We start from the raw sequence: 17,270 nt of genomic DNA, 5'->3' as shown, positions 1-17,270 counted from the left end.
TGCCTTTTTAGCAAGCTCCCTCTATAACTTTATTCCGCAAATAAATGTAATATACTATGAAGCATATTATGTCAATGTTTAGTTTAATCATGTCTCATTACTTAAAATGCCCGTGCTCGTACGGGCACGGCCCATCTAGTATATATAGAAGAGCCATGAGGTGGACGACCAAGGGCAAAAGAGTCATTTCAAATCAATGACAAAAATAGATAGGTAGCTCAATCATAAAAGTGTTGCTCTAGAAGAATCAAGGCAACTTAGTTAATTGACATAAATATCCAGCTAAATATGGAGCAGCCGTACATTGTTACACTTACAGTTTTTTTTTTTTAGCTGTAGACATCTAGGAAAATTTAGCTATACTTCCCCTTTTAGTTGTGCCAGTCCTCTTAAATACGGAGCAACTTATAATAATTTTTTTATAATTTTTAAATATCTAAATTTTAATAATATTGAGTTGATATAATTCAATTTAGCTTGAAAAATTAGTCAAATTGACTCTCATGAAACAACAAGTATCACATAAATTAGGACGAGGAAATAATATGTTATTTTTAATATTTAACTCGAAGCCACAAAACTTTAGAAAATCTATAATTGATCTATTCTTTTATTAATTTCTCACTCAGTGTCCGATACCTGCATTGGAGTCCGACTATAGAATTTCTCTATTTGCTCGGATTGATTTTAAATATATGACATGACAAAAAATGTTAATTTGATAAGAGAACTAAATTCAGCATATTAATTAAACAATACGTAAAACCTTATTACTGTAATTGCGTACTTGGAGATAAAAACGGTGGCCTAAAATGATTTCACCTAAAACAATTTTTTTGACTCATTGGGGAAGTACTCCTTTCGTCTCAAATTATCTGTCGTGTAAAAATAGTTGTCTTAAATCATGTCGTGTTAGAAGTTCAAAGCACAATTAATTGTTTTTTCTCATTTTATTCTTAGTAGACATTTATCATTAATGAAAATTACACATAAATAAAGTAAACATCTAAGAGATTATAACTTAGACATAAATAAGGGTAAAGTTAATCAAATACCCCTCCTAATTAATATTTCTTAAGAGGCGTGTAAAACAAAAAAACGACAGATAATTTGAGACAGGAGAAGTACAACACAAAAACTCTTGTACTTCTGACCAATAAATCAAGAATTGGTCTATCAAAACTATTTTCGGACTCAAGACCAATTATAGTGTGCCTATTTTGTAATCACTGAGGCTACTAATCTTCGTATTAATGTTGTCATAGCTAAATTTTGATAGCGTAGTAGATAAATCCATAATTAATATAGTGTATGCTCAAAATTTATCTCTTAAAATTAATGGTTCCCATTCAAGATAAATGGATTAGTATTATAAATTGATTTTTAATTGTTTAATGTTAATTATGTTAATCACATCTGATTGTACAGTGGCTAATACTGTAATCGATATTATGTACCAAATTTCGAGAACAAAACAATAATGTAAAGATTATTAATCAACTTTTTCTTATTCTTATATACAATTTATGTATAACTTGTTTGTAAACCAAATAATTCTAAATTATTCACAATGTGGAACCTGCTTTAGTGAATCAATTGATTATATGAACCCGAAATTCATCTATGTAAAAACAATTAAAGAAAAGGAAAAAAAAAAAAAAAGATCAATATTTGACAACTAAAAACTATCAGAGGTATATCTCCATTGTATGAGGTTTGAGCCTTGAATATAGAATTGTTTTTAGTAAAAAGTGTTTTACCTTAACACTGATATTGTCTAATATGAATACAAATTAGTCGAGTACAAAGCGGAGATGAACACCGAATGAAAAACCAAAAGAAAATGTGAATGTCAAGTTTATTGGGCCCGTGCAACCTAATCTATCAGAATCTTGCTTTAGCCACATTTGTCTCTTGTTTTATTTTCAAAATGAAGTCAATTTTCTTATAAGAATTTGTGCCCTTCTTTTCTCTTTTTTTGAGACCTTATAAAACTCTTAAATGACAGTTTCTTCTTAAAACGACAGAGGTTAATGTGGTAACGCGAGATTGTTAAAGGAATAATAAGATGTGATACTAAAAGTTGAGTGTAGTAAAAACATAAATTCAGACCCATCACTATTTAAGTTAGTAATATGAACTTGTGGGCATTTTGGGATTCAATATGTTATGCAACATCAAGATTGTCCATAAAGAGGATGAATTCGTTATAACTAAGTATATTAATGGTGTAGAAATTGATTACACTACTTAGATTTTAATGCTATGACCATTTTTCAGCGTATGAGTCGTGAACAGGAACGAAAGACTTTTGAGTATTCCACTTTTCACTTCAATCATAGCTATGCCGGGCCCCAGCATTTAATTAAGTAGCATTATTCACCTGCAGCTGCTTCTTACATTATCCCTATTCAACATTGAAGTGCTCTCTGATCTTCTCTTGATCTGAAAATTCAACATTTTAAGTAAAAAGAGCTTTCTTGTTCTCGGTGAGACGGATGGCTTATGCTTCAGTTGTTTCTCTTGCTCAAACTCTAGAGGAACTCAGGACCAGAATCCCAGGTTTGTTTTCTGACCCAACAATGAAATCTTTAGCTGGATCTCTTGAGTATTTCAAAGGCTTTCTTGATGATAGTAGCAAGAGAAGTTATCACCAAGAAAAAGTCAAAGTTTCGGTTGGAAAGTTTAGAGATGCACTAAATGAAGTTGAGAGTACTATTGAACTAAAGATTTGTGAATTTCACCAAAAGGGAAGTTTGAGTGGCTATGAAAAAGCAAGTGAAGATTTAGTAGGAAGTTTATTACCAGTAGTACAGAAGATTGAGTTAATAAGGAAAGAATTGGTGCTGAGTCTTGAACCTTGTACAAGCCATGGCCATGACATTGAACCTGCTGAAGATCATCTCGAGACTCGGGAATCTATGCTTGGAAGTCCATCTAGAAGTAGTTTTACTACGAATATGGAGCATGATGTTGTGGGTCTTGGTGATGATTTGGAGAAGATCTTAGAGAAACTACTTAGGTCCTCATCCGAGAGACAAGTTGTCGCAATCACAGGTAGTTCCATCTTTGAACTCTGCCTACTATTAAGGTCTCAAGTACGATCTTTGAACTTTGCCTACTCTTAAGGTCACAAAACTATTACTTTGCCTACTATAACACTAAGTCACAAAATAATTTTGTCATGTTGGAATAACTAAAATTACTCATTATAACAGTAAAGTCACATACTTTTACCCATTATAATGGTAAAGCTATTATAGTAGGTGAAGTTTAGTGATTTTACTGTTATAATGGGTAAATTCTAGTTACGTTAGTGTGACAAAAGTAGTTTTGTGACTTTATAGCTATATCGAGTAAAGTTTAGTAACTTTACTTTTAGTGGGTAAAGTTCAACTACTTTAGTTTTGCATCTTTACTTTTAAAATGGATGAAATTCAATGACCATATGTGAGATCAACCCTTACAGGTATGGGTGGTATTGGCAAAACGACACTCGCTAAAAAAGCTTATGATCATCCTCGAGTTAGGTCTCGCTTTGACATTCATGCATGGGTTACAGTATCTAGAGATTATGGAATGAGAAGATTGCTGTTAAGTCTCGTCCGTTGTATTCCAGGTATGACGGATAAGTTTCTAGAGAAGACTGAGGATCAATTAGCAGAGTTGTTATATAGAAAACTGAAGAACCGAAGATATCTTATTGTCATTGATGATATCTGGAGTACCGAAGTTTGGGATAATGTAACCAGATGTTTTCCGGATGACGACAATGGTAGTCGAATCATATTAACAAGTAGGCTTAACGATGTAGCTGCTTATGCTAATCCTGATAGTCCTTTGCATGAGATGGAAGTATTAAGTTTGGATGATAGTTGGAAATTACTCTCCATTAAGGTATTTGGGGCGAACGATCTTTGTCCTTCTGAATTGGAGGATATTGGGAAGCAAATAGCAGAAAAGTGTGGTGGACTTCCTTTGGCAATTCTGGTGGTTGCAGGGCATCTTTCTAAAATTGCTAGGAGAAGAGAAAGTTGGATTATTGTTGCAAAGACTGTTAGTTCAGTTGTTGCGAACGATCCTGATAAATGCCTAGGAGTGCTCGGTATGAGTTACAATTACCTACCGAACCACCTCAAGCCGTGCTTCCTCTCTATGGGGGCTTTTCCTGAGGACTTTGAAATTAAAGCTCGGATGTTGATCCAAGTTTGGGTTGCTGAAGGGTTTCTAAAAGCCGGAAGGCTCAAGAGCTTGGAAAAAGTTGCAGAAGAGTGTTTGGAGGATCTTATTAGTAGAAATTTAATTATGATTAGAAAGAGGAGGTTCAATGGCGAGATAAGAAGTTGTGGGTTACATGATTTGTTGAGGGATTTGAGCTTAAGAGAAGCTCGAAAAGATAAGTTCCTGCATGTGACATCAACTCGATATGTCTCAAGTTTTCTAGCACAAAGGACCGAGGTTCGTGGCTTCAGCTTTCTTTCCGACATTTCTCTAAATGATTCTAGTGAGTTATCACCTCATGTTGCTCGATCGATGTTTCTTTGGGGAAAACAGTTAATCTCTGCTCCGCTTCATAGGCAAATTTCCTTATTAGCGAGCTTCAAACTTATCAGAGTGTTGGCAGTTTTTTCTCATTTGTTTCCTTCATTCCCAGTTGAGATAATGCAACTAATTCATCTAAGGTACCTTTGGATTCGATCAAATGGTAATCTTCCTGCATCAGTGTCTAGGCTTTATAATCTGCAAACCTTGGTATTTCAACAACCAGAACTACATTATATGTACAAAACTTTAATTCTGCCTCAAGAGATCTGGAACATGACACAGCTAAGGCGTCTGCGTTTACTGAGTGGCAACTATCTGTCTAAGCCTAAAAGAAGTGCAAAAACAGATGGTGTTTTGGGGCTAAGAGCTCTGGAGGAACTTTCTCACTTATGTTTTGCTAGCTGTACAGAGGAAGTCTTTTCCTGCCTTCCCAATATACGTAAACTGAGTATTCTCGATGCTGCATCCGATGATGCATTTGAATGCTTACAAAATCTGGCCCATTTAGAGAAACTTGAAACGTTGAAGTGCGTCTGCTATGGTCAGAAGCGGCTCTCCTTGTCAAACTGGTGTGTCTCCCTAACATCTGTTAAGAGGCTAATATTATCCGGTTGTCTTGTGCTTTCGAAAGACATGGCAAGTCTCGCTGCATTGCCTAACCTTGAAGTGCTTAAACTTAGAGATAATGAGTTTGAAGGTAATGCTTGGATACTAAGTGATGAAGACGAGTTTAGTCAGCTAAAATTTCTACTGGTTGCTGAGCCACGTCTAGTGAACTGGGAAGCTGCTAGTGTTAACTTCCCCAATCTTCAAAAGTTAGTTTTGAGGAAATGCATCCGTCTCGAGGAAATTCCAATCAATATTGGGGAGATATGTACATTGGAGGTGATTGAATTGATCTGCTGCAGCTCTTCTGCTGAGAATTCAGCCAAAGAAATTCAAGATGAACAAGAGAGCATGGGAAATTCTTGTCTTGATATTCGCGTTTATGGTAAGTTTCCAGAAATATCAGCTGAATATTTAACATTAGTTTCAAATTCTGAGCGCATCTAATATGAAATATTTCTTGGGATCACCCCTTGAGATGCCCAAAATTCTGACTGATGAGTTTCTCTCTTGCAGCTGATGATGATGAATCTTCCTCGTTGTTCGACTTCTGGAGGGCAGTACTAGATTGAGCTTGAGTTGATAAATCTATATTTTACTGTGCTAAGTTTCTAGTTATTGTTCCTTCAATTAGGCATCATATTTTCTTAATATTGTAAGTTGAACAGGATTCTTTATGCATTTATCTGTTTCTAGACTAACTTATAGTTTGATTCCACTGAAACTTAACTTGTAATTTCCTGCATAGTACTATTACAAGCATTTGGAGAACGTTGGAATGCCAAAGGGTTCTGCAATACAGAGATCAAACTCCCTACTCAAATCTTTATGCAGAAGTGTTGCTTGATTATATGAGAGTTAAAAATGAAAAGCATGTCGAAAGCTCCATTGACTTGTGTTCATAACTAACATCAGTAGTAAAGTCTAATAGCTCTTTCCGAATGGACATCTGAGATAACATCAAGTTGAGCACTACAGAAATCTGGGTTGCTAGGGTTGCTAGTAAGTAGGATTGTTAAGCCTTCTAGGCTCTAATATAGGTGATGCCTTCCCAAGGTATGGTCTCTTCAGTACACTGTGAGAACAGATTCGGCATGTTGCTCACTAAACCTCCATATTATCTAACAAGTCGAGTCTTCTGTCAGTCATATAAAACACCAACACAAGAAAAAACTGTTGCTTATAAAGTGTAGATGCCCAAGAAATCAAGCGGTTCTTGATTTAGATACAATATGGTTATTTACCTTGAGCCATACAATAGCGAATTAGCGATGATCGGAGCAGAGTGTGATATGTAACATATTTTCCTACCTAGCTTTAAATTAACCCAGAAATATTTGAGTTGTATATTTTGGTGAGGTTAAATCATGAAATCTACTTTTTAATAGACATAACGCTTTACGATTCTTAAAATCTCAGTTTAAGATGTGATCATCCTTACTTGAGATGTGCAAAATTAGCAAAGATCAGAAGAAAACAGTGACTCCCTACCTAACTCTATATTAATCTAGGATGAGTTGTCTTTTAGTAATATTTAGTTCGTGCTCTGGCAAATTAAAATGTTCTCACTGTGAAGACTTTTGATTTACTGCGTAATTATTTAACTAAAGTTGTACAAAACCGACAGAAAATGTCGAAAATTCATTGACAAATTCTTCTTTATATACATAATTTGATATCCGAAATTGGAAAAAAATTGATGTTTTCAAACGTGAACTAAGTTCAAAATTAGGATTACGAATTGCTACTTTATTCAATATGTTAAGCCCTATCTCTAAACCTTCGAAGCACACCAATTATTGTGTTTATATGAATTTAACGAACTTAAAAGTACAACCAGGTTAATTTGATTTTGCAAATGTTTTTTTATTTTTCTACCCTTTCTAGTCGACATAGTACGAAGTACGAGAGTCAAATTAACTATTTCCAGTCAGAATTCAAACATAAAAATTTTTGAAATAAAATTTATATATTTAAACAATATGTAATTAATGTAAGTCGCAATATGTAATGATTCGAATTATTAAAATGTAGTAATTGTAAAAGCATGATCAAAGAAATATTAATTTAGCCAACGCATCATATCAAGTGGAACGAGAGTAATTAACAACTGTACTTCTCAAATCATGTTGAAAAACTCGGATTTTTTTTTTTTATTTTTTTAAAAAGGAGAGGAAAAAACATTTTGGCCAAGAAGTCCAATTCTTAATAAAGGTTTGGCCCGTGTTCTCCAAAGTTCCTGACAATAAAAAGGAAGCAGCTCGACCACCTTGTATGTTGCTTGTTGATTTAAAAAAAAAAAAAAAAAATCCTTTGTCAAACAATTTTGGACCTCAGAAAAAAGCTTACTTAAAATCCCAAAATGTATTTTCAAGAATCTGCAACAGAAGATTCAGCCAGCACCCCCCACTGCTCTCCACCCCATCAATTTCAAGCCCCAACAAAGGCCAAAAAAGAACATAATGGTTGGAACTTTTTCTGGGTCTGGAAGATCATTAGCTGATACTCATTCTTCTTCTCCATGTTTGTGCTTGAATTCTAGTCTTAACTCAGGTATCTCTAATTTCAAGACTACTGGGGAATTGGGTTTGTGGAGAAGCTTTAAGGCTAGGAAACAGTTGAATTTAAGCAGTAGTTTCTTGGAAGCATGGTGTGAGTTGAAGTTATCTGCAAAGATGATATCTTTGGCTGTAAATGGGGTTTCAAGACAGAAACAAAAGATTGGGAAATTCACTGTTGTTGGTGGCTTGGAAGTGGAGGATGATGATTCAGGGGAAGATGTTAAAAATGTGAGACCTTTCTTGTAAATTGTTACTCCCTCGTCTCAATTTATGCGACACCATTTGTATAGGCACGGAGTTTAAGAGAGATATTTTGAAATTTGTGGTCCAAAACAAGCCTCAGATAAATGTGTGGTTCATAAAGTTAAATTGTTTCTAAATGTAATCACCAGACTAAAAAGAAAAGTGTGTCACGTAAATTGGACAGAGGGAGTACTTTTTTATTACTACAAGCAATTAGACCAGAATTTCCAATGTGAATGGTATGGTGATCGATTGTGTCCTTTATTATCTGCTCAAACATGATAGTGGATTCTATATACTGACTAGAAATAGTGAACTGTATAATGATAGATTGTGGCCTTTGTTATCTGCTCACAATGATGGTGGATTCTGTATATTGATACAAATAGCTTCTCTTGCATTGACATGATAATGTTGAATTTTGCTGTATTAGTTTGTAGATACAACAATCTTGACTGAATGTTGAATATTTCTTGGTTTTCTGGTTGGTGATAAATCCTGGGAAGAAATGTGAACAGATAGAAAGTAAATATTGTTGAAAAATGAACCTTGTGTTGGGAAAAGAAAAAGTATTTTTTGATCCATAAATTGTCTTAGTTCATGTATAGAAAATTATGATGATACATGTATTATTTTGTTTTATTCATGAACTAAGAAAGATGAAAATAGTTCATGAACTAAGAAGATAAAAAGAATTTCTAGAATTAAATTAGGTGCATGTATTAGTCATATGATTGTGAGAAGGAAAAATGTAACCCAAAATGTAAGTTAAGTTGGTGGAAATATATTTTCCCCACTTCTCTCCAAAGAGAATGATTGATTCTGTAAGTCAAGTTGAGTGGAACAAAAAAGAATCATTGCCTCACTTGTCTTCAAGATGATAATTTGAGTGATTGAGAGTGTGCCTCCTCCCCCGATTTTCCAACAGATATAAGTGAAGGGGTATGGTAGAAATGTTTGGTTGTGTTGTGTAATTGAACGTTTTTTCATTTGATTATAGACTGCTTTAGCGAAAAACTTGGCAATTTATTCTTTCCAAAATCAGTTTGAAGAATGTTTAGAATGATTAGGGAATAAAGTAGCTCAGCTTTTAGAATGATTAGGGGATAAAGTAGCTCAGCTTTTTGTATGGTTAGACTGATGGAAGCTCAATAATATAGTTAAATTGTATTCTGGTCTTTTCTTTTCAAATGGCTTTTACTACTTTTGTTGCAGAGCCAATCGATTCCTCTATAGGTGTAGATGTAGTTAGCTTATACTAGGGAAAAAGTCAATCTTCTTTAAAGTAAAAGATGTCAGCTTGAATTATGTGATCAGTAGTTATCCTGAACTTTCACTCATTACTACAGTGCTCTCTTTGTTGTCATCCATTAAATAAAAACTGTTGAAACCGCTATATCCTCGTTTTGCTGGAACCACAAGACTTCAAGAACTGTGTCCCATATGTTTTTCCAATTTCGTTTTTACTTGATCATATTCAACTCCTTAAGTGATTGGTGTTTGCAGGAAATGATCAATGTTATAACTTACAAAGCTGTACGGACTGTTCTGCAACAACTCTATGAGATGAACCCGCCACAGTACACATGGTTTTACAAGTAAGTTTAGATTTCTTTTCCCCTTAATGGTATCCACAATCCAGATAAGATGAACCTCTGGTTTTAGCTCAATGATTCAAGTTAGCGCGTAGGCTATTGATGTTATAAAAACTGACACTTTAGTCCAATTTAAACAAAATCATTTGAGGAGAGTAGATGTAAAGATCATCGTAGTTTTGGTGTTATTGTACTTTAATCCTTTTAAGGTAAGGGAAAGGGGAAAATAACTTGACAGTTTCCAAGGAGATGGGCTCTAGATTGGATTGGAGGGATGGGAGTGCGGTTGTGGTTTAATTCTATGAGCATTTTATCTTCTGAGCTTTTCTATGTTTCCCCTTTTATAGTGCATTTTATTTTTCATTTAACATTCTTCGTTTGCTTTTCCACTAACACTAAACTTCTCCTGAAAACTCGTATTTTAAATCATCCATTCCCTAGAGAATACCTTTTTAAATTGAACTATATTACCACTTGCGCCAAAATGTAAAGCTTAGTATGCTCTGATTTGGAGCCTCCACGGGGGTGACTTATTGGTCGAAGAAGTGGAGTAACAACCTCGAAAAGCTTGGTTCAATCACAGTAGAGGCGATACTAGGTAAGCTCTTCTCATTTGTTCAAGATGGACAGAGTTGATTGCCAAATATATACCTGTCCTAGTGGGATTAGTCAAGGTCAGGGCGGAGCCAGTAATCGCGTTACGGGTTTGGCGAAACCCAATAACTTTGGTTCAGACCTTGTATTTGTATGTAAAAATTCATCTAATATGTATAAATAATCTATCAAAACCCCAGTTAGGTAAAAAAGATTGTGATCCAGAAACCATAAATTAAAAATCTTTGCTCTGCCTCTGGTGAAGGTGCACACAAGCTAGCCTAGACACCACTGTTAAATGAAAAAACGAACAAAGCTCCAAACTGGAAGCGCAGGGTCTAAAGTGTAGTTTCACCTTATAAAAAGTAGCCAAAGTGCTCTTCTTGAAAACATTTTGTCTTTGTCAAAGAATCTTGTTTGGTCAAAGGCACTGAGAGGTATGACTCTTTTGATGGTTTTGCTCACTGGCTGTTTCACTAAATTCTTTCCCTTTATTTTTTATTTTTTTTACAGTTTTATAGTACAACACGTGCCTAACACGGGGAAAGAATTCCTTCAACAGCTTTTCAAGGTAACGTTGTAGATAGTGATAAATCTTCTTTCCATATGGCCAAGGTGATACATGGCATGCAAGGATTTTCCCACGTGTACCGTAATAATGTCCCTTTAGTTTTAAGGATAACTATTCCCATCTTAGCTGAGTTTTGCCTTTTATCTGTATTGTTCTTGTTGAAGTGTGTGACCATCTCCTCTAAAAGCTTAAGCTGTTAGAAAGAGCACTTTTATTTATTTAATTACATTCTCAACACGCCCCCTCACATGCATGCTTCATTCATTTTTTTCATTGCCCAAGTACTTGGAAATTCATTTTACAATGGTGGCGGTGAGATTCGACCCCAGGACCTCTGCCTGCTGTGATACCAAATATGTTGTAAACAAAAGTAAAATCAATAGGCAAAGCTATTAGAAAGCAAAATCTTTTACTGCTCAATTCTAATTAAAATTGTATAAAACAAGAAGGCCTAATGCCGTTTTTAGGCTTACAACTTAATTGCTAAGGTTAAAAGGTAGCGACAAAGAAGTCGTGGAGTGACAGGAGATAAACAATGGGAAACGTGGCTCACTGGTATTCCTAAAGCAGTAAAAAAGAATAACCAGAAGAAAATAAAGAAATTCTAAGTAAAACCTCAGTCCACTAATATTAAAGAACAGGATCATGATATGATTCTGTGCACGAGGTTGATTTTTTGAAGAATTAGTCAACAGTTCTGTGCGTCTGATAGTTCCTAAAAGTTTTGCAGGAAAAGCGGGAACTTGCTGAGAGAGTGATGATAACCCGTCTTAACCTTTACAGTATATGGATGCAGGTATGCCACCTTGATTTTGCTACTGCTTGATGTAAATATTTATCTCCTTCGAAAGTACGGCGTTCGTGAATTATATATATATCTTTGTTCAAAAGCAGTCTATTGCAATCACGATGCACTGCTTAGTTGGAGTCGGTTCTTTATGACAAAGAACTGGTTTAATTTATGGCAAAAGGAGTATTAATCCCTATTTTCTATCTTTCATTTGTGGCAAAAGGAGTATTAATCCCTATTTTCTATCTTTCATTTGTCTATGTTGTGTCATGGACGAGTGGAAATTTGCTGTATCTAATGATTATTCTCTGTTGGATGTAGAAATGTGATCATGCTGAAATATATAACAGAATATCTGATCAGAACGTGGAATTGATGCGTGAACGACTCACTCAAACTGTTATATGGGCATCTGAAGATGATGAGATTGCTGGAAGTTTGGATTGATTAATGGGAGAAGCCTAAGCTCTCTTTGGTGTTTTTGCCCTTCCTTTTCTCCATTAGTCTTGATAGGCAAAACCGTTCTCCAGTGGTTGTCAGTCATTTCAAGTAACAATTTAGCTCTGGATATGTAACCATATCGTGATAAAAGGTTGTTGCGGGTGGGCTGAGGAGGGATGTGAAAGGCATCCGTCTGACAAATATATCAGGCTACATGCTTTGATCTGTATATCATCCATGTGTGGCCTCAACTTTTATTGTTCTGATGGGGGATGAAATATTTACACTAGCATTTTTTAGATTTCTTCCTTTTTGCCTATATATGTATTCTTAAAATTGTTAATACATATTGCAAAATTAAGCTATATTAGCAATCTTAACATTGCATTAAATGTTGATATGCGTGGTACATTTAGTAAAACCTGCTTAAACAAAATCCGTTTAAAGAATACATATGATATCAAGCACCGCATACTTTTGTTAGTCTCGTTCTGCTGTTCCATTGTCCTACAGACAGGATTTAAAGGCAAAAGAAAACAAATGGAGCCTGACAAAGAATGAAGTACGGGACATGCTAGAGAAGTAAGATTGAGGTAAGCAAGTGATAACACGTACAGCTAGTCTGAGGGTGAATTTCTTGAATGATATAACTGGTTTACTCTTTTCAAGGTTTTAGATGTTGATGAAATTTCGTCTTCTCTGTAAATAGACAATGGCTCATTTTGCTGTTACTTGTTCCATCATCTACCTGCTCCAGTCATATGATTTTGAAAATTCTGGTGTCTCTGTGCCCAAAGCTGAAGCACATCTTTTAAGACTGAGATTCTGTATTGCAATGTAATAGTTACGTTACTGGAAAACAAACCTTGCACCAAACTAGAGCTTCCATCCTGTCTCACCCTCCAAGAAAATCCAAGTTCTCATAATCTACAGATTAGTTCTTTATATTTCTGCTGATTGTTTTGTGTAGTGAAAATGTTTGATTAATAAGGCTTTAAAGTATCAGATTGTTATATTGGAATTTGGGGCTGAAGTCCTAATGGATCAGAATTTTTTACAAAAATTTCCATCAGATGACTCGTTTTCTGAGAAGATGTAGAATTTCCTAAAACACTGCACTATGACAAATTCTGAGATGCAGAAAATCATTAGCAAAACCTCTTTCTGCAGTTTGTGAATTAAACTTGGGGTGGAGGGCTGGGGAGGTTACTTTCTGGGAGTAGTGAGAGAACAGTACACACACACACACACACACACAAAAAAAAAAAAAAAAAAAAAAAAAAAAAAAGCATACGTGGAGAAATATCCATCAGCCAAGATTTGTAGATAACATATAGAATATTGGAAATTTTATGCTTTTTCTGACCCGCATCTTGTTTGTATTTCCCTAGCACTTCTTCAGTTTTCACAATATCTAGTAATCCCTCTGTCCCAAAAAAGATTGTCCCCTTTCTATATTTAGAAACAATTTAACTTTACGTACCACACAAATATCTAAGGCTTGTTTTGGACCACACATTTCAAAAGTCTTCCTTTATTTTTTAAATTTTGTGTCAAGTCAAAAGAGGACAATCTTTTTTGGGACGGGGGGAGTACCATTAAATTGAAATTGAAGCAGTTGTTCATTCTGGCAAAGAAGTGAAATTTTGTAATGCAAGAGTGTGTTAAGATGCTGGAGAGAATGGGGTTTTTTGCCACTACTAGTTCTGGTAGAGAAGCTAGATCTCCAGAGGAATTAGAACTAGCAAATCAGGTGGATAGTGGAATTATATCATCATCTCATCCAAAAGTTTAATAGAGAAATTACATTTAATTATTTAATTATGTCTTCACGTACTAGTTCTCCCTTTAGTTGGTTTAGGACATCCAGCTCCCGTAATCCAACAATGGCATGCAGGTCTGATCACTATATTAAAAAGTGTTTAAGCGTTGAAGAAAAGGAGAATTGTGTCCTCCATTTATTGATTCGAGATAAGTTAAAGCTAGTACTATGTGGAACTTGTGATACACATATACACTGAGCCAATAGCATTGAGCTTAGCCCATAGCTTTCGCGTTTCGCCAAACCAAAGTTAGCAATAAACAATATGTTATTAACCTGTTATAAAATCATAACGGGGTATTAAAACTAGTCCGTTACCATGACGCATATACGATGGGAAAAACAAAATTACTATTTATTCATTATTCTTGGCAGGCTGCTCTATTACGTGATGGGAACGAGGTTCGCCCAACAACATTGATTTGGCTCCGTAACATAGAACAAACCAATTAACTAATACTAATAGCTTGAAGAAAAGCAAAGAAAAACAAACCAATGGGCAAATGGTTCTTGATTTGGAACCTTCTAGGGGTACTCTTGGGATAACAGTAACAGAAAAACGTGAAGTATCAATCCATATATATCCACTGCATGCAATCCTCAACGTGTCAAGACGACATAGATACCAAAACATCATCATATCCTTATCAAACATATAAAAATGTGCAACGTGTCAAGTGCCAGTTGCTCTTCTTGCATACTCCCACGTATCCGTTCCCCCTAGTTCGCCGCCTAAAACCAACTATAAATATCCATGTGCATCTGGCCCGGAAGATATATTATCAACGCAACAACACACAGAAGAAAGGAAGAGCTAAAGAGAAAGATAACGGTAAGGATAAGAATAAGGGAAAGAAGAAGAAAATGGCAGCAGTAGAAGAACCAATACTCTCTAGGCTGGATAGACTTGACAATATTGTGAGTGACATCTCTAATTAATTACTGCTATTTTTCCTATAGTAATGCTCCATGTTGTTGAGTTTTGTTGGTTTTAGATACTTCTAATTCTTATTCTTGTTTCTGTTTATACTCCTTTGGGAAGAGGAATTATAGTTGGCCAGCAATTGTTTTACTTCATTCCATGCCTTTAAGTGGTTACCTCTATTGTTCAATTATCCTAAGGTTGATTTAAGAAAAAAGAGTTGTTACTTGAACACAAAAAAAAAAAAAAAAAAAAAACTAGCACGTAAAAGTACCACACCGTGGCAAAATCCTGAAGGATAAATTAACAAGAATTAGGTTAATGTTCCCACATGTTAGCTGGCGTCTGTGTGGAATTTGATAATATCTATGATTCCTCTAAGTACAACATATAGTAATCCTCTATCCACTAATAACCTTCAACGTGAAGTTGTTAACGTGACACTTTAAATTGTAATGTTCGGTGTTGAATTTATGGACAGTCCAAATAAATTACATTGAAAGTGAATCTGAGAGTCCCAAGTAAAATTACATATGAAAGTGAATTTTAATCTGTCAAAATAGTATGCTAGTTACTATTTTAATAGGTGATCAACTAACGTTTGAAATAGAGGTTAACTATGACATGATAATATAGAATCGCTGTTATAAACTTTGAAAGTTTTCAGCGGATGTTGTGATGTTTGATGTAAATTCATATATGCATTCAGATTAAAAAATTGGAGGAAGTCAGAGGAGGTGACCATTCCCCGAAGACATCAACGGCATCAAGCGAGACACTAACGAGCGACGGGCAAGCTTCGTCGCTTGATTTCTCACCAAGAAGCATTGAGAAGCATTGTCGTCCCATAGACGACGTGATTTCTGAGACAGAACACAAGGGGACACTCATTGAGAGGCTGGTGAATGTTGAGAACAGGGTGTTGAATGTGTGTCTGCAATTGGAAGCAGAGTTGGAGATGATGAAGAAGAAAAAAGAGGAAGATCTTGTTCTTGAGGAGACGTTAAAAAAGAAAGGAGAGGAGAATGTTGGAGTTATTGAGGAGAACAAGAAGTCCCCTCATAAGAAGGGTGGTTTCAAGAGCTTTGTCAAATATTGTGTTCAAGGGAAAGGAATAGGGAAACATAGACACAAAGATTGAGATTTTGTGGAATTCCAATGATGTTCTGTTGCTGGTATATGTATGAGTGTTTATGTTGTTTTTGTTTTGATGTAGGGTGTTTTTTTGCACCTAAATAGTGGTGTCATTGAATACCGAGTGTGATAATTTTGGCAGTTAGATAGAAGATGGTGCTTATAAATTCTGCATTTCTCTTGTCAGTGGGTCCGAGTTGGACTAGGCTAGAGCTACATTTGAGAGTAATTCACAGTTGGCTATAATAGAGGTGACTTCCAGACTTACTGTTTGAGCTGGAACTGGTCTTCTTTATCATTGTCAGGTCGAAAATGTGGCCCTTCTTGTAGGACCTTAATGGGTGTAGTAGCCTTCCGGCAAACAAATTGGTAAATTGGCGATGGCGAGTATTTGATCTTCCATATATGTATACGAAAGTTGCTTTTTATTTAGCTTTTCATCTGATATCCTGTACTCGTTTTGAGCCTTAATCAATCAAAATCATTACATAGGTCACTATGCAACTCTTCCACACAAGTGTTAATTTGATCTTCACAAGTGTTAATTTGATCTTTAAAAGACCAGTCAAATGTAATGTTCAATAGTCGCTAAAAGATTTGTCACGTGTGAAGTCCCATTTTCGCTAAAACTGATCATGTGGGTTCTTATAAAATGGGACAATGATTTTTTGGATGGGGTTAATGATGGCGGCCTTAATTTGATAAGCCTACGAATTATATGCATTCTGCTGTTGTGATTTTTCGTTTCTTTTTCATTTCTTAATTAACTCCTCCGGGTAATGATAAGGCCTATTTCATTTGAAGAATGGAGTCCCTATTCAAGCCTTTGGTCCAGTTCTATCCAAGCGGCTAGCAGTTGAGATTTGAGACCATCTTCTTCTCTCTCTCTCTCTCTCTTTATTTGTTTTTTGTTTTTTTCCCCTTTCAATTTCAATCAATATAAGGAGTGGTGACTGTATACGGGTAAAATCGAGGATACAGGTAAGCTCGGTTTTCCTTTGTTATGGTTATGCTTGATCACGATACGACCGTCTCATAGGGAAAGAGGCGAGTTCGAGATAGGCGATAAAGGAAGGGCGATTGATCGCCATTAAGCGGGAGAGATCGAAATATCCGTCCTCAATCGGATATTTCGAATCGATCTCGGCAAAATACCGTCTGATTTACTTGCTTTATTTAGAATTGCTACAAGGTTGAAACTCCTCTACTATATAAAGGAGGTTATCATTCATGAAAGAGGTGGCGTGTGTTGGAGAGAAAGCTTGGAGTTTACATCAACAATCATAAGAATCTTTTTAAATCCATTCCCATCTGTTCTTAAGTTCATTTTTATTATACTTCATGTAAGTTGGTAACAAAAGGTATCGACCTCGGTTTCTATATCCGAGGCCAGACACACTTAATAGTTGGTCAGATCTGCTTCTCTGTTCATTTATTGACATATCT

General features: G+C 35.4%; 4 protein-coding genes across 4 annotated transcripts; all 4 read left to right on the top strand.

Moving 5' to 3' along the window:
- The first annotated feature begins 2,498 nt into the window (after positions 1 to 2,498).
- Positions 2,499 to 5,146, top strand: LOC132045045 (putative late blight resistance protein homolog R1B-12). Its single transcript, XM_059435568.1, has 3 exons — positions 2,499 to 3,057; positions 3,470 to 5,072; positions 5,140 to 5,146. Exons 1-3 carry the CDS (start codon positions 2,499 to 2,501, stop codon positions 5,144 to 5,146), a joined length of 2,169 nt encoding a protein of 722 aa, XP_059291551.1.
- LOC132045048 (putative late blight resistance protein homolog R1A-3) lies at positions 5,061 to 7,705 on the top strand. The gene is made up of 2 exons (XM_059435571.1): positions 5,061 to 5,536; positions 5,668 to 7,705. The coding sequence occupies exons 1-2, from the start codon at positions 5,179 to 5,181 to the stop codon at positions 5,721 to 5,723; spliced, it is 414 nt and encodes a 137-aa protein (XP_059291554.1). The 5' UTR covers positions 5,061 to 5,178; the 3' UTR covers positions 5,724 to 7,705.
- Positions 7,605 to 12,245, top strand: LOC132045047 (chaperonin-like RbcX protein 2, chloroplastic). Its single transcript, XM_059435569.1, has 5 exons — positions 7,605 to 7,940; positions 9,462 to 9,553; positions 10,658 to 10,715; positions 11,446 to 11,511; positions 11,827 to 12,245. Exons 1-5 carry the CDS (start codon positions 7,614 to 7,616, stop codon positions 11,950 to 11,952), a joined length of 669 nt encoding a protein of 222 aa, XP_059291552.1. The 5' UTR covers positions 7,605 to 7,613; the 3' UTR covers positions 11,953 to 12,245.
- A 2,284-nt stretch (positions 12,246 to 14,529) lies between these two features.
- LOC132045043 (uncharacterized) lies at positions 14,530 to 16,269 on the top strand. Its single transcript, XM_059435566.1, has 2 exons — positions 14,530 to 14,686; positions 15,400 to 16,269. Exons 1-2 carry the CDS (start codon positions 14,633 to 14,635, stop codon positions 15,829 to 15,831), a joined length of 486 nt encoding a protein of 161 aa, XP_059291549.1. The 5' UTR covers positions 14,530 to 14,632; the 3' UTR covers positions 15,832 to 16,269.
- The last annotated feature ends 1,001 nt before the right edge of the window (positions 16,270 to 17,270 follow it).

The sequence above is a fragment of the Lycium ferocissimum genome, unplaced genomic scaffold, assembly GCF_029784015.1.
Source record: "Lycium ferocissimum isolate CSIRO_LF1 unplaced genomic scaffold, AGI_CSIRO_Lferr_CH_V1 ctg5931, whole genome shotgun sequence".
Classification (NCBI taxonomy): domain Eukaryota; kingdom Viridiplantae; phylum Streptophyta; class Magnoliopsida; order Solanales; family Solanaceae; genus Lycium; species Lycium ferocissimum.
This window is presented reverse-complemented; position numbering and strand designations above follow the sequence as displayed.

Bases quoted from the DNA above. Each gene is read 5' to 3' on its own strand.
- LOC132045045 (XM_059435568.1), top strand. From the start codon at position 2,499: ATGGCTTATGCTTCAGTTGTTTCTCTTGCTCAAACTCTAGAGGAACTC. The intron at 3,058-3,469 runs GTAGTTCCATCT...CAACCCTTACAG, and splicing joins ACAAGTTGTCGCAATCACAG to GTATGGGTGGTATTGGCAAA.
- LOC132045048 (XM_059435571.1), top strand. From the start codon at position 5,179: ATGGCAAGTCTCGCTGCATTGCCTAACCTTGAAGTGCTTAAACTTAGA. The intron at 5,537-5,667 runs GTAAGTTTCCAG...TCTCTCTTGCAG, and splicing joins TCTTGATATTCGCGTTTATG to CTGATGATGATGAATCTTCC.
- LOC132045047 (XM_059435569.1), top strand. From the start codon at position 7,614: ATGGTTGGAACTTTTTCTGGGTCTGGAAGATCATTAGCTGATACTCAT. The intron at 9,554-10,657 runs GTAAGTTTAGAT...TTTTTTTTACAG, and splicing joins CAGTACACATGGTTTTACAA to TTTTATAGTACAACACGTGC. The intron at 10,716-11,445 runs GTAACGTTGTAG...AAAGTTTTGCAG, and splicing joins TCCTTCAACAGCTTTTCAAG to GAAAAGCGGGAACTTGCTGA.
- LOC132045043 (XM_059435566.1), top strand. From the start codon at position 14,633: ATGGCAGCAGTAGAAGAACCAATACTCTCTAGGCTGGATAGACTTGAC. The intron at 14,687-15,399 runs GTGAGTGACATC...ATATGCATTCAG, and splicing joins TGGATAGACTTGACAATATT to ATTAAAAAATTGGAGGAAGT.